Source organism: Plectropomus leopardus, chromosome 20 (genome assembly GCF_026936395.1).
Source record: "Plectropomus leopardus strain MGB_pleo_1.0 chromosome 20, ASM2693639v1, whole genome shotgun sequence".
Lineage (NCBI taxonomy): Eukaryota > Metazoa > Chordata > Actinopteri > Perciformes > Serranidae > Plectropomus > Plectropomus leopardus.
The window spans coordinates 24,895,989-24,919,060 of NC_142195.1; the positions used below are offsets into that span (position 1 = coordinate 24,895,989).

General features: G+C 40.1%; 1 protein-coding gene across 2 annotated transcripts in view; it reads right to left on the bottom strand.

Moving 5' to 3' along the window:
• Positions 1 to 244: 244 nt before the first annotated feature.
• The window catches only part of ehmt1b (euchromatic histone-lysine N-methyltransferase 1b), a 33,357-nt gene continuing 10,529 nt past the window's right edge, over positions 245 to 23,072 (bottom strand). For both annotated transcript variants that reach the window (XM_088071059.1, XM_088071060.1), the window contains exons 2-26: positions 20,904 to 20,994; positions 20,299 to 20,819; positions 17,646 to 18,006; positions 17,339 to 17,487; positions 16,960 to 17,115; positions 15,937 to 16,008; positions 15,728 to 15,830; positions 15,112 to 15,249; positions 14,545 to 14,822; positions 13,508 to 13,740; positions 12,783 to 12,989; positions 12,607 to 12,689; positions 12,410 to 12,516; positions 12,096 to 12,218; positions 11,299 to 11,400; positions 9,380 to 9,484; positions 9,142 to 9,296; positions 8,405 to 8,566; positions 7,321 to 7,465; positions 7,158 to 7,235; positions 6,029 to 6,144; positions 5,711 to 5,797; positions 3,678 to 3,756; positions 2,269 to 2,444; positions 245 to 1,595 (exon numbers count right to left, since the gene is read on the bottom strand). In XM_088071059.1, coding sequence (XP_087927185.1) covers positions 1,406 to 1,595; positions 2,269 to 2,444; positions 3,678 to 3,756; positions 5,711 to 5,797; positions 6,029 to 6,144; positions 7,158 to 7,235; positions 7,321 to 7,465; positions 8,405 to 8,566; positions 9,142 to 9,296; positions 9,380 to 9,484; positions 11,299 to 11,400; positions 12,096 to 12,218; positions 12,410 to 12,516; positions 12,607 to 12,689; positions 12,783 to 12,989; positions 13,508 to 13,740; positions 14,545 to 14,822; positions 15,112 to 15,249; positions 15,728 to 15,830; positions 15,937 to 16,008; positions 16,960 to 17,115; positions 17,339 to 17,487; positions 17,646 to 18,006; positions 20,299 to 20,819; positions 20,904 to 20,994 — 4,017 coding nt within the window. In that variant the 3' untranslated portion in view covers positions 245 to 1,405. The remainder of the gene's footprint in view (positions 1,596 to 2,268; positions 2,445 to 3,677; positions 3,757 to 5,710; positions 5,798 to 6,028; positions 6,145 to 7,157; positions 7,236 to 7,320; positions 7,466 to 8,404; positions 8,567 to 9,141; positions 9,297 to 9,379; positions 9,485 to 11,298; positions 11,401 to 12,095; positions 12,219 to 12,409; positions 12,517 to 12,606; positions 12,690 to 12,782; positions 12,990 to 13,507; positions 13,741 to 14,544; positions 14,823 to 15,111; positions 15,250 to 15,727; positions 15,831 to 15,936; positions 16,009 to 16,959; positions 17,116 to 17,338; positions 17,488 to 17,645; positions 18,007 to 20,298; positions 20,820 to 20,903; positions 20,995 to 23,072) is intronic.

The window sequence follows — 23,072 nt, forward strand, 5'->3', positions numbered from 1 at the left end:
TGCTGCTCAGTGCGCGCTGGGTCAAACTGACTGCGGGCTCCAGTTTGAAGATCTTTCAGTAATGTGTTTGTGGTTGACAAGATAAGGAGCTAAAAAGCAAACTCTCCCTGGACCTGAAGAAAATCTGAAAAATGACAGAGCTGGAGAAAAAAGGCAACGTGGTGTTAAAACTCTGCAACATCTTGAGGTAACATTTTAGCAAACAGGCTTTCCTTCCAAGAGAAACCGTAACAAGTCGAGCGTGTCAGAATAAATGCATTAGTAGTAAATTTATTGAAAAAGATACAACCAATTAGATGGATGGTTCACGGTCCAGAAATATGTAACAGAACGTAATGGAAGTGCATTTTTATAACCTTTTTTTTCATTTATACCTTTCAAGACTTTGCACAACAGTCACTGCTTTACTAACAACATTTAAAAAGACGGGTTGGCTTCTGTCGGCAAAATCGTGAAACAAAATTAAAAACAGCTACAGTAACTACGATTAGAAAACTGGAGTTAAAATTAAACATAAAAAACTTAAAACGTTCTCTTATTTTACAAATTATGTTCACCGGGGTAATAAAAAAAATGAAAAACAAAAGTGAAAACTTTTGTCAGCACCATTATTTTTTTTAAAACTCTATTTCAATTTAAATCTTCCACAACTGTGGCAAAATGTCTGACACGATAAGATCCCCTCAAACGTGACGTTAAAAAAGTCAGCCAAATTGTTTATACTAGAAACGCCTCATTTTTTGAGGAATGGTACAGTCTTTCTCTTAATCTATACTCGCTCAGGTGGCAAATTAAAAAAAAAAAACAGTCCACTTTCTGCACCATCATTGCTCTTCCGCTTATTACAGTTAAATCAGCAATTCATGACGGTGGCGAATGTCTGTTCAAACACTGTGACAAAAATGAAGTGACACAAAAAGGTGGCGACAATATTTATCAGCTAATTTTGCTGGAATGGTTCATGATAAATGACCGCAAAGGTCAAACAAGTTAAACCCAGCTGTACGCTGAGGTGACACCCTCGTCCCACGACCCCAAAGTTCCTCGATCATGACTCTGTAAGAAAAGCCATTTAACAATTTCAAACGATCATTTAAAAAAAAAAAAAAAAAGACTAAATGCACAGTTCTCCTTTCTGGTAAAGTCATGTATGAAATGTAAAGACAGTTTTTATTGTCCCTGTGAGATTTGCTGTGCGTGATGTCGCCGCCCTCCAGCTGTTCATGTTACACAAGGTGGAATAAAGGAGCCGCAAGTTCTTCCAGGATCTGATTGTGCATCTGTGTGACTCACAAAGGTCGATGGTCCGTGGTTTTCGTCAGGGAGGAGATACAGTAAAAGTGGAGGCAGGCGTGTGTCCGTCAGCCGAGTGTACGTGTAGCCGAGTTTAGTGTGACGAGGGTTTTTAGGAAGGACTGGAGGGACTGTTGGAAGAGCTGGTGTCAGGTGACGCGCTGGGCTGCTGCTGGTTCTCCGGCGTGCTGTCGGCCTGCAGCGACGCCATGGCCGCCGACGAGTACTTGCACTTGGAGGAGCCGCACTCGCAGCTGAACAGCTTGCTTTTGACTTCCCAGAAGTGGTCGCCGTAGTTAAATCTGAGGGGAGGATGAGACAGCAAAAGTCTGGTTTTTTTCTCCACGTTATGTTGAAGGTTTTTTTATGCTGTAAAACAGCTTTTTCTAATCATGTAACGCATAACATGACATATAATTACATCTTAACCCTTTCAAACCTGAAGCACTTTTCTGTGCTAGATTCTTATAAAAGTATTTTCTTATGTAAGTATTTAAACTTGTGAGCAAATTGGTGCATTTTAAAAAAAGCAAATAACCAACTTGGTAAGAAATGTTCCACGAAATTTCCAGATTTATAAAATTATTTTTTAAAGATGAAAACTAAGTAAATGCCAAGGAAAAGCTATATTTCTAATGATCATGATTGCATATTGATAATTATGTTACAGAATTATTATACATTTTATTATACATACACACATATTATACATTTATACATTGCTTGAAAAGTCCTTGAAACAGTGGCAACCCTGTGAAGACCATGAAATCTAAGCAGCTTGTTTTCTTATTAGCATTAATTAGGTCTTTAATTGAGCCGATCCTCAAACTTAATGAAGCCTTGGCCACTGCAGTATATCTGCTTTCCATCATTGCTGGAATCAAACATTATTTTGATGCCAACTCAAAAATCCTGTATCTGTGTCTCAAAGACATGATGTCTTAAATTGGTTTAAAAAAAAAAAAGAAAAGTTACCCGAGCTCCTCTCCAGCCTTGATGTTTTCACTGGCAAAGAAGGCAACGTGTGGGAAACGAAGGTCCTGGTGCGTCGTGAACACTCGACAGGCAAACAAGTTGGGCTCGCACATGTGATTGAGGAAGCGGCTGATGTTTCCATAGAAACGAGCATCGATGCAATATAGATCTTGTGGCTGCAAAGGAAAATAGATGAAAGACTCAAACTAAAAAAAATGAGCTGCAACCTGAAAAGAGGATTCTGTAAGGAAGAAATCTCAAAATAAAAAGTTAATATAAAGAGGCCAAAGGGATAAAGGGATAGTTTGGATGTTTCAAAATGGGCTTGAAAGGGGAACTTATCATCAGTGTAGCCGTCAAAAAATATATATAAATAAAAATAATAATAATGGCTTCAGTAACAACTATGCTCTTGCTACTATGCCACCACGATCTATTGACAAAAACAGATATTTTAGCTCTCTGAACACAGAAGCTGCTCGTCTACGGCTGCTTCGAAAACTGAGTTTGTTTGTGTTACTGTGTCTTTCGCAAATTCAAACTAATCAGCATCGCTTTTCTTGTGCTGCATTCAGCCGCCTTCACAAGTTTCAAATCTTTGAACCCTGAGCAAATTGTTTTGATTTCTTTCGAAACCACACATACCGTTAAAAAAAGGCAATTAGCCACTTGTTAAGAAATGTTGCACAGATTGCATGAAATTAGTGGATTTAGAAAACAGTTTTTTTTTGTAAAGCTAGGGAAAAAAAATTCCAGCGAACTACTTCGAATTATCATAATCATACATTTGGAATCATTTTACACTCATTTCAATTTCTTAAGTTTTTTTTTTTGCTTTCCAGTTTATTATTTTTAGTATTATTTTATTATTTCTGGGTCATTTCTTCTTAGGTTGCTCATTGCCTTCTGCACACATTTTTGAGAAAGAATGAAAACCAATTTGCTCTGGTTTATAAGGGTTAAAATACAAAAATACAATAACACAAACAAACTAACTGATCGAGGCAATGATAGACCAGCAGCATGAAAACAGGCAGGGAGATTATTAGAGATTATTATCAAAAAAAAAAAAAGTCCAGAAAACTATATTTATAATTTTTATCATTTAAATTTAAAATGGTGTTACAGAAAAGATATATATATTTAATTTAAAAAAAATGTTTCTAAACGAGAAAATTCTAAATATAGCATGCACTTAACCTGACTGACTTTTTAGGTGGCTAAAATACACAGTAGTATCTATTGTATGTCGTACAGGAACAATGTATAAGTACCTCATACAAAACTTCAAAAGATCCAAACTGTCCCTTCAAAGTATTAACTAGGAAATTAAGGGTTTTTATCGTTTTCTTCCGCTCACACCTGCATCCATTTAAAACACGTTTTCAGTGCAGCGATGTGTTCTTTACCTTATCATCAAGGCTGAACAGGTAAGTGTCATTCTGCCTCATCTCCGCTTCTGCTTCAGAGATGATCTCGCCCACGTACCTGTTCAGAAGCAGGTGGCCCGTCAGTAGCTGCAGACATCGCTGATGCTGTTTACCACGTGTCAAGATTTCGTGAACGTGGAATTATAAGGTTTTATCTGAGAAGACTGCAGTTCCGAGATACTGAGCTTCAAAGATTTTTCACATCCCTGCTGGAAACCTGTGATGTGTTTTTAAATCTTTAAAACATTATTGAACCCACAACTTATTTACGATTTAGTGAATGACTCAAAATGTATTTTACAAAAAAAGTGTGTAACTATGAGCTGTCGAGTACCAACTTTATCAAATTAAGTTGATCAAGATATCAATTAATCAATCAGGCCAAATAGTTTAATTTTGATGTGCACTGTCTTTTCAATCGACAGTGAGAAATTGGCACGTGTATGCACGTGTAACGTTCAACACAGACACACACACACACACACACACACACACACACACACACACACACACACCAACAGTGAGGTAAACACTCATCTTTCACATGTCCTCTCACAGCTGTGCCACCACAATAACTGTCAGCTTTTTAGGGGAATATTGTGATCTGAAGCACATTTTAAATGTCCTATTTAAACATGCGTTTAAATGGGGGCATTAAATAACCAAATGCTCTCTTCAAAGCCAGACTCCATTGACAAAAACACTAATTTTACGCCATTGAGCTTGTTAGATGCTGCTTTAATCAGTGCATTTGTCTGTTATTGTGTGACTTTGGTGAATCGGTGCTTTTAAACACCGAAGCTGCACAATAACACAGATGGAGGCAGCGGCAGACCAGCAGCTCCCGTGTTTAATGAGGTTAAATTACTTTTTTTTGTCAATGAAGTCTGATTTTTCTGATTTTGAAAAAAGCATAAATAAGTTTTTGGGAAACTTAGTCCTTGTTTACTTCAATTTTTCAACAATGTTTGCTGTTTTTGGATTCTATGTTTACTGGAGAGATGCTTGAAAAACAAAGTTTTCTTACAAATTTAAGGTTACACAGCTTGAATCATTGATAAATAAATGGTCTTTTATTTGGGGGTGAAGCTTTTTCTTTTAACAGAAAATATGTTATGTAATACATATATTATTAAAATACCATATTTCCTCCTGTTTGAGAAACGTCTGCTACAAATTACAGCGCCCAGCTGTTTGAGGGAATTTCTGAGTCTTTGTTAAATGAAAATTTTCATTTAATAGGTGGTTTAAATGATCGACATGATGGATCTGGGCTGAGAGCCACAGACAGAAATGTGAAGTCAGCAAGCACTACGAGATAAACTGGCACCGCAGGTGGTTTGGGTCTTTTACATGATTTGTGTTGACAAAATACATTAAAAAAAAAATAAAGAGCGTAACATCTGCTGTAATAAATGCTGTACATATTGTGAATCCCCTTGAAGTAATTTGTGGTTTGTGTTATTTGGCTATATAAATCACATTTAATTGACTCATCCTTGAAGTCACTGTACAAGTTAATATAAGAAAGTGCATATGTAAAAACATTTTATTAAATAAACTAAGTTTAGACCAGAACCATGTCTCTCAAGACAACCGCCAAAGGAAACAAGTTTTTTTTGTGTTACTCAAAACACTTTTGAAATGGCGCAAAAAAAACCAAGCTGTCAAAAATAGTTATAATACATTAGCAGGATAGTGACTGGCACATCAGCGAAACACCTCGGTGACATCGACGGCACTCCTCAACGTGAAAAAGCAGAACTCTATCTGAGCTGCTACCATCTGGCAGGAGATGCCGACAGTGAATGTGTGAGAGTAGCAGGTTTGTCAAATTGGGGAAAAAGTGACACGACATCGCTGCTACGCTCAAATGACTAAAATAAAAAATAAATGGCTGACAGGTCAGAGAGGATGAAAGCTGTGGCTGCGTTGTGCTGTGGTCTTTGTGGTTCTAAAATGAAATGTGAAGGGCAAATATAAAGAGCGTTTTATTTGTAAATGGGACTTACTCGCACACGAAGGTCCCCTGTGGTATGTCTTGTAGTGCACGGACACCCCAGCCCTTCTTACTGGTCCTGAAGAGCTGCAGCCTGGTCCTGCAAGATTCACAACATCTTTATGTTCATTTTATATTTCTCTCTGATAGACTATTACGATGACATGTTTGATAGCTCTTCCACACACCACAGCAAAAGCTTTTTAAAGTCGTGAGTTGTACTATCACAAAAAGAACAGAAATTACTTTTATTTATATGAGTAAAGATGCTCTTAAGTTCCAGATATATGTTTTTTTATCTGCATTAAAAACTGAGATGAATGTTGAATACCTGAGTCCATTTTGCACGACGCGGTTCTTGCAGGTCCTCCAACAGGAGCACGCGTGGTTGCACTCAAAGATGAGAGGAGGCTCCTCACGGTAGAATTCAGGTAGAAGACAACCTCTCTAAACACAACAATAAAAGAAAGAGTTACACATCGTTATCAACACTCACAATATTCGCACGTAACATCATACGCGATCATAGAGTGCATTTAGTAATTTTACACCTGCGTTTGCTACCGTTTTTACCGTATTGCTGTGCATCTCTTCCCTCGCTCTTTCTCTTTCTTTTTTGTCATTATTGTAATTCAGTTGTTATTTACAACATCACATCTATTGCACGTCTGTCCGTCCTGGAAGAGGAGGACATCACAGGGTTTTTTTGGGGAGTTTTTTTAGGCGATGTGACGGTCTAAGGGCAGAGGGATGTCGTATGCTGTAAAGCCCTCTGAGGGAAACTGTGTTTTGTGATGATGGGCTTTAGAAATAAAATTGACTTGACTTTATAATATCCTTTAAGCTCATCAAGAATAGACCCTGGAATAATGTTATACACTACATATGTGGCCTTGCTTACATACTTTTATGTACTTTTGGTCTGGTGTGATAGTGATAAATAAAATATATTTTCTTTTAAATAAATGATAATGTCATGGGAATTAAATACAAAGTAATTCTAGCAGCTGAGTCGACGTGACGTTCATGCACCTCACAGAGAGCTGAGGGTCAGAATAACCGAAAAAGCCCGCTGGCTTAAAAACTGAAAAATGCATATTATTATGTATTAGGAAATAATCTAAAACCAAATGATTTTTGAATGAAAATGGGGGTAAAATGAACTGCAAAGTGCTAAAATAAAAATCCTTCCTAACTGAAAAGTCTGCAGAAAGAAGTTTTAATCACAATATATAAACTTAAATGATGAGATGATGCTTTTTTAAAAAAAAACAAAAACAAAAACAAAAACATTTACCTGAGGGGTAATTGTTTTATGTTAAAAGTGATATTGTATGATTCCTATAAAATTACATTTTATTTTAAAAAGTTATTATATCTCACTGATCATGGTTATTTGTTAATTAATTTTTATACCATACACACAACATAACTTTCTGATACATCTCGTTAAATCTTACCTTGTCGTACCAGCAGCGCAGACTCAGTTGTCCACACATGCAGATGCTTGCTGAACAGTCTTCTTTACAAACACAGTACTGAGGCAGAGAGAAAATAACATCTGTCACTTCACACTATCTATAAAAGAATTAAATAAAATAGCTAGAATGGTTTCTAACTCACCTGCAGGTGTGTAATGTTCCTGTCGATGTTCATGGGGGAGGTGACACAGTTTTCGGAGATGTATTTGTAGTCGTCTGGGTAAGTTTCGCTGTCGACAGAGTTGACACAGGGAAGGGGAACGCTCTCCTGCCCCAGAGCGATGTCACTGTAAAGACAGCGGACGATATTTAGAGGCTGTCAAAGAGTTCAGGTCAAGAAAATTTGATGCAGAGGCTGAAGTCAAAACTGCAATTTTTCAACCTCTAATAATCCTGTAAAGGGTCACTTTGATGTTTTTCATCCTGGACCCTATTTTTATGTTTTTGCGTTTTTGTGACTAATGGAGACAACGATTTTTGACATTGGTCCTGTGAGACTGTTATTATAAGTATCAGAGACAGAGCTTTTTGTTAAAGCGTAAGATCCTTTTTGTTTAACCAGAAACAGCCCCGAAATCTCTATCTGCAAACCCACCACACTCCAAAAACAGTAATTTTAGCATGTGTAGAGCCAGCATATTTTCACATCTAACTGGATGAATTAAGGGTTAATCTCAACCAAACTAGAGCTAGTGATTGTTGGATGAGTGAAAAGGCAAACCAGGACGATTTTTGTGAGTTTTATTTTTCTTCCCCAACAACTCTGACCTGAGCACGTTTTATAATAATAAAATGACTGCTTATTTAACTGGAGTCTGGTGAGTTGCACGAAAGCAATTTCAGGGCTGTTCCTGGTTCACAAAAAAGGACTTTATTGTCGGTCTCTGTAAGATCCTTTCCATAATGTTGTTAGACACTTAAAACAGCAATTTGGGTCTGTCAGTGACACAAACGAGCACTTTTAGAAAACTTAAATTGATGATGCAGTTTTGCTGCTATTGGCTGCAACACACTCAATCTATACTAGAAAACTGTTGTCTTTATTAATCATTTTGACACAAAATCATGACAAAAAAAGAGAAAAAGAGCAAAACACTGAAGTTACCCTTTAGCTCACAGTTCTATTACTCAACCCGACCTTTCTACAGTATTCCATCTCTTCATTGCCACATATCTGCCCCAACAAATCCCTCCCAGTTAGAGGCAAAGCACAGTACGACTCCAACCTGTGGAGGACTTTCTCCTCTGTTCGAGCGAGCCTGCTGTTCCTCTCCCTCCTGTTGGCCTGCAGAGCCGCCCAGGCCTTTGAGTTGTGGCTGCAGCAGTCTGGAGGCGTTTCTCCCTCACGATTCTTCAGAAACACATCTGCTCCTCGATTCAGAAAAAGCCTGAGGAGACCACATTGTACTTATCATCATCAACAAGCCACTTCTGAACAACTTTGAATCAACCCTCTTGCTTTTAGGTACAGGATCAGTTCAAAGTTATATGATTTTGTCCCACATTTTTACAGATGAATTTTTAAAACATTTCCATAATTTTTCATCCCATTTCAATGGCTGTATTTAAGTAGTTTAAAATGCTTATGAATGAGCACTTCCCAGGTGTTTACGGATAGCAAAACTGCTTGTGCTTGCTATCTTTATTCGCAAATTAGACATTCCTGCCGCAAACTAGCTGCACATGCCAACAGACCAGACCGACACACACGACTTCTTCACAAATTGTCTCTTGCCTCTTTTTTAGGGGGGATAGAAAAAGAGGATCCAATCATGCAGCACAGCGTTACATTTTTTACATCAAATTTCACATTTTTGGAGTATTTTATAAATATAATTAAAACAACAGCCAGAACAATGTATACCCAAAACATCCCATTAATTCCAAACCATTTTCCAACCTAGAAGACAATTTTTCTGATTTTTTAACTTTTCCAGGACTTTCATGACCGTGGTTAACTCACGTGACACAATCCAGACGATTCTCTCGGGCAGCGATGTGCAGGGGAGAGTCTCCGTGGATGTTGACAGCCTGCAGGTCACAGTGTGCGTTCAGGAGCAGCTCGGCGATCTCCACGCTGCCCGAGAACGCCGCCCAGTGAAGGCAGATGTTCTCCTCCTAGAATCCCAAAACAAACAACATTCAAATCAACTTGATTCTTCTGTAAAGTTGGTCGCGCACAGAGCGGACAGACTCCTTACCTTGTCCCTGACGCTGATGTCGGCTCCTTTGCGCAGAAGCAGCTTCACCTGGTCCACATGCTTGTACTCTGTCGCCCAGATCATGGCGGTCCAACCTCCGTCATCCTGCGGGGAAAGAAGAAGATACTGAAACATGTTACCCACTGAGTGCAAAAGTTCCTCCAAGGAGAGACTGTGTCATTACATCACAGCTGCTCATGGATACCTACTTGCAGCAAGGTCAGACTTTTCAAACAAAGGCACATCAGACGCAGTGCAGTCCTTTCTCTGAGCTCTGCATGAGTCCCACAGCTGTCTATTCGTAATTTACTGGCATTTGAAGGAAGCTTATAGTCTATATGGAAAACTCATTATACAGCTTTCGAAACACATTAAGTGCTTTAGTGAGAGCCACTCTGAAATCAAATTAAAAGTATTTTTGTCTCCTTTGTTCAACTGCAGATCTTTTCTGAGAGCCAACTGTTTTGTGTGTGATAAATTAAACATCTAAATTAAACTAATTGTTAGCTGAGTGTGAACCTGCATCTGGATGGATATTTCATTCAACGATTTCGAATTTCAGTAGATTTGTCCCATTTTCTTTGAGAAAATTTATGGCAACAGATCTCAAATCTGAAAGATCTACAACATCTCCAGTAAAAATATTTCAGATTGGACTGATTGTACTAAGCAACTTTTAAAGAAACACAAGTGCAAAACTTCAAGTTTTTTTTAACAACAAAGACAGGGATGACATACAGATGGGAAGGTAGGGGTGGGTACGGGTTAATAACAGAGAAATTAACTGTAGATGTGCAGGAAGAGGGAGCAAACAACTATTGCAGCAAAGCAGCCATCAATAAAATGAAGAAAAAAAGGTTTTAAAAAAACATTTTAAGCACTTATTTATATATTTTCTTCACTAATGTATGATGTCAATGTCTTCTATTATGTAAAATGAAAATCCTTTGCTAGGTGTTAAAATGCATTTTCTAAATATTGTAGGGAGTATGTCCCCTGTATCCCCCCTGAAATCTTCGCCTATGAAAAGACACAATGCTGGGAGGAAATAAAGACACGTATGTGATAATAAACAAAACATCCTCGCACGTCGATGCACATTAAACACTGACAGCATCAGAGAACAAATTTGCTGTAATGTTACATTGTGTGTGAGGTTATCTCTGGAAGATTACTGTAATAACTTTAATTTCCAGGAGTTTTCTAAAACTTTCAATGACTTAGAAAGTCCATGGCTTTTCCAGGCCTGGAAAATGTGGTTGTGACATTTCATAAGTTTCTTCTGGTTTCCAACGCCAACTTTTTAACAGTCCTATTAAATGTGATAGATTTAATTGTTTCTGTACAATGTTTAAACTCAGTTTCACTGTATGTCGTAGCACAAAGGCTAAAGATGCTCTAACTTTTGTTTTACTGGTACTTTAAATATTGCAGTAACTCCCACAGACGCAGACTTTACATCCTACCACATACAGTACACATGCATCGTACTGTTGTGTATATCTTGGGGCATTTTTGCCAATCATTTTGAGAGCAAAATGATGAAGTCATCATGCCTCTACAGGAGAATCAAGAGTTAATTGACCTCTTAAAATTCAATCAGCTGTGCTCTCATGAGCCTGACTGTCAAATGTCAAGAACTAATTATTAAGCTCTGCTGAGACGTTTTTAACAATCAGCTGTACGTTTTCAACTACCTAATCAGACGTGTGCGTCTGTGTGTGGTCAAACAGGCCGACATGTAATCAGCTGGAGGAGAAAGTGATTGAACAGAAGCATCAAATGTAAAGACTGCTGCACGACGACATCTCTACAGCGAAAAGACGCACACACGATAACTGATCTTTAAACCCTAAAGTAAACCTGAAATCACTGAGAGGATCAAAATGACTGAAAGGAAAATGTGAAACTGTACCAACCTGACAGTTGATGTTGATCAGTCCTGTGGAAAGAAGGTGCTCAACAATGTTGTAATGGCCGGACTTCGCCGCTAGGTGGAGACACGTGAACCCTTCAACGTCCTGAGAGCAGCAGAGAACTCAGTTATTGATAGTTTCTCAAGTCTTAAAATAAACTTCTACAAACATCTAACTTCAATAAAATAAGATATTTTCAGTTTTTCTTTTATTCAGAGGAGGGATGTCCCGATCAAGTGTTTTTGCACCCAAACACGATCCAAGGCATTTGGTATTGAGTATATGCCTTATCCAATACTTGCATTGACCTGGATAATACAGCTGCAAAATTCACTCTTAAAGTACTTTAAAGTCATTAAAATCAATGCGGTGTATGTGACAGTTTAATAGCTCTGCAATGCAATACAAGAAAAACTGTCTGCATACAAACCGTTTACCTTACAGGCTATTTTATTTTTTCAAAACAGCAAAGTAAACAGACTGAAACTATTTTATATGGCTCTTATCACAACTTCACTTAGTGCAGCATTTATTTTTTAACAAAATAAAGTACACAAACTCAAAATAACCAATCCCCATCGATTAAAAAATGCTTTGATCGGGCCAGATACCAATCTTTCTGATCTGATCTGGACATCACTAATTTGAAGAAAAACAATATAGATAGAGCACCAGTATCACATCTGCAAAAAAAATTTAAAAAGTCATATAACTTTCTGATTTTACTCATCACTTTAAACAGCTGATAAAAAGCTCTGATATATCCTGGAGAAACTCAGTGTTTTTTTATACTTATTAACCTTCTGCATTGCGCTGGCTCCAGCTTTCAGCAGGTACTGGACCGTATCCATATGGTTGTTCTCACAAGCCTCCATCAACGGCGTCCGCTGATCTTCATCACTCATGTCCAAGTTTGCTCCGGCCTAAAGTGGCACACGAATCAGACAGACAATGCAAAAAAATCAATAATAAATCTATTATAAAAGTTGCTGAAGTCCTTAAGTATCAAACTCTATGAGAAAATATTAAATTTACATGTTAAAACATGAAGTTAAGGATCTTAACCAGCCTTTCACAGGGCAGGACTGAAAGATAATCAGTAAAATAGACTTACCTGTACGAGCATGTGGCAGATGTCTGTGTATCCTCCCTCAGCTGCAGCGTGGAGCGGCGTGCGCTTGTTCTGAGATTCCATCTTGAAATTGGGGTCGATACCATCCACTGGAAGGAAAATGAGAAGGAAACTATTTTGTTAAAAGCATTCGGATAGAAACAAACGTTTATTGAACAGCACAGATGGGGTTAACATACCCAACATGAGCAAGACCTTCTTGAGTTCTCCCTGTTTGGCTGAGAGGTAAAGTTGTTTGGGGTGAAAACGCAGCTTCTTGGGCCTACAGCAAAAACACACGGGATAAAAGATGTGAATGACTGTCCACGTTTGTCTTAAATGTCCATCAAGGTGACGCTCTGATGGTACTACTTACTTCTCCGTGTCCAGAGCCACCAGGATGCTCTCTAGAGTCTCTCTGGGTGCTCCTTGAGAGGCCGCATGAGACGCCGTCGCAGCCAGCAGTGATGTGGTCCTGGATGACCCGGGAACAGCAGAAGGGTCGAGTCCGTGCGCAGAGCGCACTGAGAGCGAGCTGTCCGCCCTGCCGCTGACTTCAGCCCCAAACGCCAGACGAGACGAGCTGGAAAACAAAAGGGGAAAGTATTTTCATTGTGCAGTGCGTGGATCACTTTACTCCGGGGCTCATTGTAGTATGTTTTCTAAAAGGAGGACATTTGTCGAAAAATCTTCAGTAAAGAAAACAAGAAAGAGTTAGTTCTGTTTATTTGACTTTTGGTTAAAATGTATTGAGGTATGTATGCAAACATAGCTATATAGTAGATGTGTTTTTTATATATTGTTATAATTATTGCTATTATTATTTTTTATTTAAGGTTTTTTTTAAATCTATAATTGATGCATGTTTGTCTAAGTTTTCTCTTTACCAAGATTTTGTTATGTGGGATGGGAGGAATGGGGTTTATGAACGCTTGTTCTGTTTATTTTCAATGAACAAAAAATCCAATAATTTTAAAAACAAAAGTAAAACAAAACAAAACGTGACGCTGCTGATGCACCAAGAGGATAGTGAGAACTATCTTTTTCTAACATCATCATTCACCCTTTAACGACCATAACATCCACCGGTTGGTACTTTACCTGCCGGTGGTTGTGTCTGCTCGGCCCTCGGGGACCCCAGGCGTGGCAGGTCCGTGTGCGAGCGCGGGGGGCACGGTGGAGGTGGTGTCGGCTTTGGCGATGGTGACCTCCTTGGCCTTGCTGGCCTCCTCTCCACAGTGGGGACAGAAGCTTTGACCTTTCAGCACTGAGGCACAAGCACGATGGAAACGGTGGGAGATGCTGATGTCCGGTTGGCACTCCATGAAGGTCCCCTGTGCAGCGAGAAGCAAAAAGTCTCCATAACAAAAACAGAACTGTCCTCTCCGGTAAACTCAAGGCGCTGTTTCACTACAGAGTCACAGTCACCCATTCACACTCATTAATGCACTGATGGCAGAGGCTACCAGACAAGGTGCCACCTGCTACTCAGCTTCGACATTCATGCACAATCATACACAAATGGAAGACATCCAGAGCAATTTTGGGTTCAGTATCTTGCCTAAGATTAGTGCTGTACCACCTGAGCCTCGTTTGGTTTCTAGTAGCATTAAAGTTGATGAAGCTGCTCGTCTGTGTTTCCTGTTCTGGTTATTTGGGGCTCTTTGTGGTTTCAAACACAGTTTATGGCTGTGAGATTACTGATACCTTTACTCTGTATGCCAAATTTGTGTGTTGCCATTGCAGCCTATAAAACAAGGCTTTGTTTATGTCTGTACTTTAACTGGCATCTAATTGAAACGCCCATACCATCCCGGCATCTGGACTTTAATATTAAATGATTTCGACAGAATTTCACATGCAATAGTACATACAGACATGAAGGAAATGCCATTTTAAATCAAGTTTCCTGTCACTTTAACACTCTTGGCCAAATGTTCAATATCTTGCTTATCGGCATTTATTCGCTGAAGATTTGCTGTATTGGCCCTAAAACATTTCTTGCACATCATTCAGTTTAATGTGTGCTCAGATGTAGAACAATGTAAAATATAAATTGTTCTGCACTGATTAAGACTCTTTTTTTATATAGTCCCCAGTTAATCCAGATCCAGTGAGACATGAAGGTGTGTACTCACAGCCCTGCAGAAGAAGCCACAGCCGGGGCAGCACTGGTGCTTCACCATGCCGTTGCGGTGGTCCTCGCACAGAACCAGCAGCTGAACGGAGTTGGAGGGACGCATCATTTCATGTTTCAATATGGCACCCTGGCAGCGGGTCAGCTGTCCATCAACGCTCTCTGTGGCCATGCACTTCCTGTCTGCCAGGGTGAGGATCTCTCGACTCTTGGGCGTCTCCATGCGGCAGCTGCAGAGCGGAAGCTCCTGAGCCTCCTCGATGGCTGAACCTGAAGTTTCTGCAGAGAAAAAGTCTAACTTTATGTACATTCAATACCCAGGAGAGAGCATTAGGCATTCAGGTATACTATGCTGTTATTTTAAATGTATTATTATTGTTAAAATTAAATTATCATTATTTCATCCCATATGGTTTATGTGATTTGCTCACACCAGCTATTCCTGTCATGTGTGTTTGGTATTTTCTGTCTGTTAAAAAACTTAACCAACCTTGACCTTACTATCAGAGCTACATGATATGGATTATTATGAACAATTTTAAAGTTTCCTAATTTCGTCTGAGCTCACCTTTGTTCTGTGAGCGAACTGCCGGCTCTTGGGGCTTGTCGGGGTTGACAGACTCAGGTGAGAATATCTGTGTGCGTTCCTTCCCGTCGCCTGTCTGGGCCTGAGCTGAAGCCTCGGGCTGATCCACCGCCTCCAGTTCTGAGCAGGACGACAATCATAAGTAAGAAAATGCTTCACTCTTAATCCTTAAAATTCAATCAAGTCACAAAAAAAAGAAAGAAAACCGCAGGAATACAGAAATTACAGTCTTGAGCTGCAACGACCTAATTGGATTTCATGCGAATATTTGTAAGACAGAGTGACGTGAAGGGAAAATGCTGTCTGCAAACACAAATAAGAAATACAGAAATCTATAATATATTCTTCTTTTAAGGCCAGACTCCACAGACACACTGTCTGAATCAATACTTTGAGTTACTGCATGACTTTAGCAAATCCAAACTAGCCCTTCAAGACACCAAAGTCTCACAGTAACATAAACAAACAGACTAATCAAGGCGGCAGCAGAACAGCAGCTGGTAAAATTACAGAATCTGTCAATGGAGTCTGGCTTTGAAGAGCGTATAGATATGTTTTACTTTTAGTTTAGTTCCCTGTTGACATGAGCAGTGATCACCTTTGGCCTTTATCCTCCTCTTTCGTTTCCTGGACGGCCTGAGCCACGCGCTGTCTCCCTTCATTTTCTTTTTCAACTTCTTCTTCAGACTGGACTCTGTGCTCTGAGGCAGACGGATACAGAGATGATTTCATAAACGGTTCTTTGGTAAGTGATAAGAGGTGAAGGGAGATGAAGTATTTAGTTTGAGTAATGACGGTGAGTCTCACCAGGTCGGACTCGGTGCCCTCCTCCTCTCCCTCTTCTTCTCCAGACTCCTCAGACTCCGGCTCATCTCCCACCTCCACCGAAAACAGAGTTCATCACCAGCATTTAACACGTGGCATACTGAACCAGGCTTCACTCACTCGTTTTTGTGATTGAGTGACTAATGGGAACAACAATTTTTTTTAAATGGCGCAGTATTGAGTGCCAGTGCTGCAGCCAGTGGCTGAAATGTAACGTTTATGGGCATATTTGTAGCATCAGTTTACATCCACTGAGTGTTTGTTTTGGCCACTGACAGGCTCAGATTTTATTATTATGGAAAGGATACAAACAAAGACAGACCTTTTTTGTTGAAAAATAAGATTATTTTTTGTTAAATCAGAAACAGCCCTGAAATCTCTATCACCAAAACCCACCAGATTCCATTTAAATATACGATAATTTTATCATCATAAAACACACAATTCATATTGTCAGGAAAAGAAAAAACCAATAAAAACTGTCTTGGTTTGTTTTTCCACTGCTCCAACAATCACCAACTCTGGTTTGGTTGAAATTAACCCTTAATTCACCCAGTTAGATGTAAAAATATACTGGCTCTTTACACACTCATATTACTGCTTTTTTACATGGAGTCTGGTGAGTCTGGTGATTGCGATTAAAGTCTGTTTCCAGTCAAATAAAAAGGATCTTACTCTTTAACAAAAAGGTCTGTCTCTTCCATAATGTTTTCAGACACTTGCAACAACAATCTGAGTCTGTCAGTGCCAAAAACAAGAACCTCCAGTGGATGTAAAACAGAGCAAAAATGCCCCGAGTGGTTATAGCTGCAGCGCTCTCCCTCAATACTGTATCACTTCCAGAAACTGTCGTCTCCATTCGTCATTTAGACACAAAAACAATGGAAAATAGGGTCCAGGGTGAAAAATACCAAAGTTAAGTTTAACGCTTTTGGATTAAATATAAATGATTATGTGTAATATCAGAATAAAAATGAAGACAATAAAACTGTTTTCTGTTCCAACCTGAGAGATGGGTTCAGATTTTTCTTTCTGCGCAGCACTGACAGGTTTTTCTGCTGGCTGCTGTCGCTCCTCTTCCTCAGACTCCACCTCCTCGGACTCCTCCTCCTCGGATGCATTTTCGATCTTCTCCCCATTTATGTTTGCAACTTCTTTACTCTGTAAGACAACAAAGGACTTGAGATGATCACAAACATCTCAAAATATTCTGTAAAATTTAGTTTTGCAGTGAAATTGAAATGTAGCAGAAACGTCAGGTCAGATTCGAAAGTTGTCCACCTGTGTCCATATCACCCAAACGCATGTTAATACCAGGGTCGAACAGGCTTTTTTGTCGGCTCAATTTGTTTTGTTTGTTGTGATAAATGGGAGAAGCACAGACCTGTGGACTCTTGGCCGACTGTTGTAGGTCCTTAAACATTTCCAGCACACTTCTCTGCTTAAGCACTTTGGTTTTCTTCTTGGGAACCAGACTGTACGTTCCCATCCTCCTCTTCTTCTTCCGAGATGACATACCCATCGCGTAAGAACCTGCAGCACAAGAGAACAACACACATTTACAGTAAAACTGTCAACAGAGATGATGCTCTCTTCTGATCCACTGGATACTTTTCTCTGAAACCCAAACATAAAGTCAGTTTTTCTACAGTAGGTCAGCTTCTGTCATGTGTTACCGCAGTCTGTCTGACCTAGCTGGAGCTTGGCTGGAGCCAGAGGAGATGGACGAGCAGGAGGAGCCGCAGGAGGAACCGCAGGAGCCGCAGGAGCTGCAGAGGCTGGAGGAGCAGCAGAAGCCGGAGGAGAAGGAGGTGTTGCAGGAGCTGGAGGAACCTCAGGGGTTGGAGGAGCTGGAGGTGTTGCAGGAGCTGCAGGAGGTGCTGGTGAAGCAGATGAAGCAGTTTGTGCTGAAGCTGGCGTATCCGGTGGACTCTGAGGTAGATGGTTCTGAGCGGAGGACTCCTGCGAGGGCTTCTGAGCGTCAGGTGCAACTTGAGTCTCCATTTTCTCCAATTTGGCACTTTTTGCTTCTCTTAATTCCCTGTTAAGAAGCTGCAGGTGACAAGAAGCAAAAGCAGGTAGAGTCCTGGTTAGATTTACTTTAAGTGACACCACAAACTTCCATGAATGGTCCTTTTGAAAAGGAACAGATTTATTCATTTTCACCCAGATGCAAGAAAACACTGACGACTGAGCTTTACAGTAACCAAGACTCAAAATTCAACAATGTGCTGCCAAATCAACCTTTACAGTCAGTTTGAAACTCAATCTGGAGCGCTCCACCACAACAATCACATGGCACCTGCAGCACGTAGCGTCCACAAAAACACACTGCCAGCAACAATAAGGTAAATACAACAGCGCAACCATCGTGCCCTCGACAAGTGACAAGTTCAAGTGCATGTGTCTGTTTATACAACCAGTCAAGCGTTTAGGAAACAGATTGCTTGTTAAATGGTCCTCTTGCAACATGCACAGCTGAGAGAAGACTCCATTTATAGAGAGGGCTGATTATTTTGTCTTCAGCTGAACTGTATTGTGATATATCGACATATTTGGTTACTGTTAAACCAAATTATTCCTATATTTAAGCAAATAGTCAAACTACATGGTTGATACAATGTCCCAGAGTTCACTGCATTAAACCACAATTTCATCATCACGTCATATGTGATTTTGCATAGACTTGTGGAGACTAACACTGTATGGCCAAAGGTATGTGGACACTTTGAGTGCTTTTGATTTGGGGCCGTTTCTCAAGTTTTTTTGGCCCTATTGCTTCTGGTTGAAGGGAATCTTAATCAGGGTGTCTACATGTACCATAAAGTCAAATTTAATGCTTTTTAAAACTTTTTTAAAAGTACTACGTATGTAGTCCTGTGCAGAGGAAGGTTTGATGCAGGAAAATGGTTTTTAGATTAATCAGATGAATCTACATTTACCTAAAGGTTAGTGAAAGTATAAAATAAGAAGACAGTATTACGTTCAGTGGTGGGTAGGGATGGAAACTTATGATTTTATTGATATGACATCAATGCCATCATAAACTCTGCTAATTGGTCCTATTGTTTATTGATTCTCTTATTGATTCCTGATCAATTTCCTGTTTGAGAGAAAAGTAGGCCTACACAGGTTTTCAGCATCAACACGACTGTTTTATAATCTACGAATCTGAACACAGAGAGAAACAGAGAGGGAAAAAGGCATTCATGTGACTCAGGTGTGCAAAAGCTCCACTTTTTAACAAGATTTCCTAATCATAGCTCCAGTTATTATCACACTGGAGCAGTGACACTCATGCTGTCAAATACATGGCATTTCATGCCTGTGCTACGTAGCAAAATGTTTCAGCATATTGTTGGTGTTTCCACTGAATCTTAAAAGTATCATTTTACAGACATTATAAGCTGTAGTGTCGTCATCTTTCTTTGTGGAATAAAGTCACACTTTGGACTGTTCCTGTCTCTCCTTCATGCAAGTTTTCATCACCATCAACACATTAGACGTTGTTGTTTTGCAAAACGCAACTGTTAGAAAAAAACGCTGGCATCAAGAAAAGGAACTGATAACCTTGGAGGAATACAATTCGGATAGATTGGACAATTTGAAACTGGTTTTCAACAGCGACCGTTTCTCGATTCCCATTTTTAGTGGTAGCTTTAAAGATAAATGTGGACTTTCACGCAGAAGAACTTGACTCATTTTGACGATGAGAAATTACAAGATGGATAAATGAAATTAGATCAAATGTTTGTGGTATTTAACACTACGCAAATCCAGATTTAAGACTTTTTTAAAGACATTTACCTAATCAAATTTCAGGGACTGCTAGTGCAATATTTTAGACAACAGTGTTCTTCCAACTTTGTGGCAACAGTTTGGAGGCGACAATTTCCTGTTTGGAAATTATATTGGTCCTGTACACAAGATCCATAAAGAAATGAATTACGCAGTTTGGTGTGACTGGTCTACACACAGTCTGGACTTCAACCAACACCTCTGGGATGAACTGGAAGACTGACTGTGAGCCTCATCAGCCAACATCAGTGCTGGACCTCTACAATGCTCTTGTGGCTAAATGGGAACAAATCCCTGCAGCCAGGCTCCAAAATCTGGTTGAAAGCTGTTATAGCAGCAGATTAATGCCCATGATTTGGAAGAACAAGTAAAACTACCACATATGGGTGTGATACACATGTGTCCTCATACTTTGTTTTATATACTTTTGTCATTTAGTGCATGCTGATAATGGAGAAATACTCTTATTTATCTTCTGCCGTATCCCCCCAAACAGAAAGTAATGGAAAAAAGAGGCTGATGATGCACCAGACTCTGATGTTTTACCTTCTGTGCTGGGCTGACAGCAGGTCTGGACATGGTCTTGCGTGCTCTGTGTATCGTGACGGGTGCTGGAGCCACGGCAGGAGACGAGGCTGTGCCATTTTTAGTGTCTGATGTCCCCTGTCCCGACTTAGTTCCTGTACTGGGGTCAGTCCTTAGCGCACCTGAACTCTGTGCGCTCCCAGACGCCGAGGCCGGGGGAGATTTGGCCGTGTGCCCCCCTGTGGGTGAGCCCGAAGGCAACCAGTTAGTCCTGTGTGGGGAAACTCCCAAACCCGGCGAGGCTGCAGAACCGCCTTCCTGCTGCTGCTTAGTGAGGATGAAACCATTGCTTCCAGTGACAGAGCCGTGCGGTGGCTCCGTGTCCGGCATGCCGTTTTCTAATAGTAAAGTCTTATTGTTAGTGGCCGACGCAGAGCCGTGTGCCGGACTCTTGTGCCTCGTGTCTTCACATTCGGTGCCGTTTAGCATCGTCTCTGCTGGAGGGGAAGAGGCCAGTCGGGCTGCTATCTCTTTATCTCCATCTGTGAAAGAAAAAATGCAACAATTCAAATTAGAACATCAACAGGTCATTTTCAGAAATTAAGCACTCTCAAGTTCAATTTTACCTGGTTTCTTTTTACCGTTGCTCGCCACATCGAGTTCCTCTTTCTTTGCGGAGGCACCCTTATCCACGCTGCCCTTGGCTAGACCAGCGGGCTGATGAAAAAAAGAACACATACGTCAGATGAAATCAAATTTAAGGCTCCAATTAACAATCGTTTTACCTTTATTGTCAATTAATCTCAGGATACGTTTGTCAATGAGTCAGTTAATGTGCAAAAATTCCCATTACAGCTCAGGGCAGGGCTGCACGATAAATCGAAATTAAATCACATCTCGAGTCATACGTCTATGCCATCTCATTTCTAAATGATGATTCACTTGCTCCTAATCACCTAAAGTAGGAGACAGAAGGGGTGTTTTTTTTTGTTATAAGAGATTTTAAGTTTAAGTCCAGCACTCTGCTATGTTAATGTTGTCTGTTTGAAGCCCTTTCTAGACAGCAAGCTCCTCAGATGTGTTTTTTCCCTGAGCATCTTAGAGTGCAATAAATGTTTTTATTCCAAAAAATAAAACTGAGTAAATTGTGATCTCAGTTCTTGGAGAGAAAAATCGTGATTCACATTTTAGCAAGAATCGTGCAGCCCAGCTCAGAGAGGCCTCTTTAAAGTGCTTATTTTGTCTGGCAAACAGTCCAAAACCCAAAAACATTCAATTTGCAATATCATTGCAGAGACCCTTACTATTATTAATGGATTAATCAATTGACGGTAAGGTAATCACCAACAATTTTTTATAATAAAATGTCGTCTATTTTGATCATTCATCAAGCAAAAATACCAAACATTCTCTGCAAAGATAAAATTGAATCTTTGAGGGTTTGTCTGCCAAAGCAAAACATTTTACAGAATAAATGTCAATTAATTTACAGATTAACTGCAGCCCTAAATGATATCAAACTGAAAAAAACAGCAGAAAGTTTGGCATTTTTCTTGATATTCATAATTGCTGTTCATTCATTTTCTATCAACTGTTTAGCCAATGAATTTGTAAATTTCCAAACTAAAACAAAATCCAGGTCCCTGCATGGTTATCTTTATAAAACCATCTTCTGTTTGTGCACTGAATGCAGAGTAAAACCTCTTTCTTTGTGTCTTAGACTACAGAGTAAACCAAGAGAATGAGGGCGACCCCCGTGCACTTTCATTGTCTCTCTTCTCTCTTTCTACGCCACAGCCAACCAGAAGAGCAGTAGATGCACAGCTGGAGCTTCAAAAGAAATCTCCGCCACCCACAGACCGCCTTTACATCTCACAGGAGGAAGAAGTCGAAGAGGCAACACCAGGAAATGTAAAACTCTTCTCTTCCTCCCGAGCACGCCATCAACCTCGTGCTCACTCTGGAAAAAACGGGCCCAAAGGAGACAGAAGAGGCCCAAAAGAAAAACATCATGAATCTTAAGCTTTCTGTTTGGGTCCACCTTTGCTTATCAGAGCCACGCTGTCTGCTCCAAACTCTTCACACTCAGCTTTTGGGTAAAATGTGAAATGAAAGTGGCTCTAGGTTAGTTTGTCCTTGAGGAGCAGCATTCCTAGGACTGAAAAGGAAGTTTTACTCGCCTTGACCTTTTGGTGAGGCTCATACCAAGCAGAATAGAGTTAGATATGTAAACAGGTGTGCTGCATGATGCTGGTTACTGCAATTACTGAATCTGATTGCCTCAAGAAAGCAGAGAGGACATTTTCCAAATGAGCCCAATCAAAAGACCTGCAAGATGCACTGAGAGCTGATTTTAACAAGCTGATTCAGGCAGTGAAATTCTCCTCTCCGACAGCATGTGTCCTGAAATCTGTGCTTAAGCGAGACCCCAACTAAATGAGCCATCAGGACAGATTCCCCGACTCCAAACACGTGCTCCTGAGTCCCTGAGCCGAACATGCACCTTGTCAAACAGCAACAAGGTCAGGCCAAGAGACGAGCTGTGAGCACAAAATCTGAGGGGTGTCTCCCAAAGAACATCTAGTCTGGGACAATCCTCTGTGGTTTATGATCTCAAGGAATCCAGGGAGCACACGTGAGAGCAGAAGAAGCCTTCAGTTCCCTTTTTCCATGGATTGAGGAGAGCCAGTTACTAAAAAAATAAGCCTCATCCCTCCCCCTAGTGGTGGAAAGTGGAATCACTGGAGACAGACAGGAGAGAGGGGGGGAAGGGAAGCAGAGAAGCCTGTCTGCAG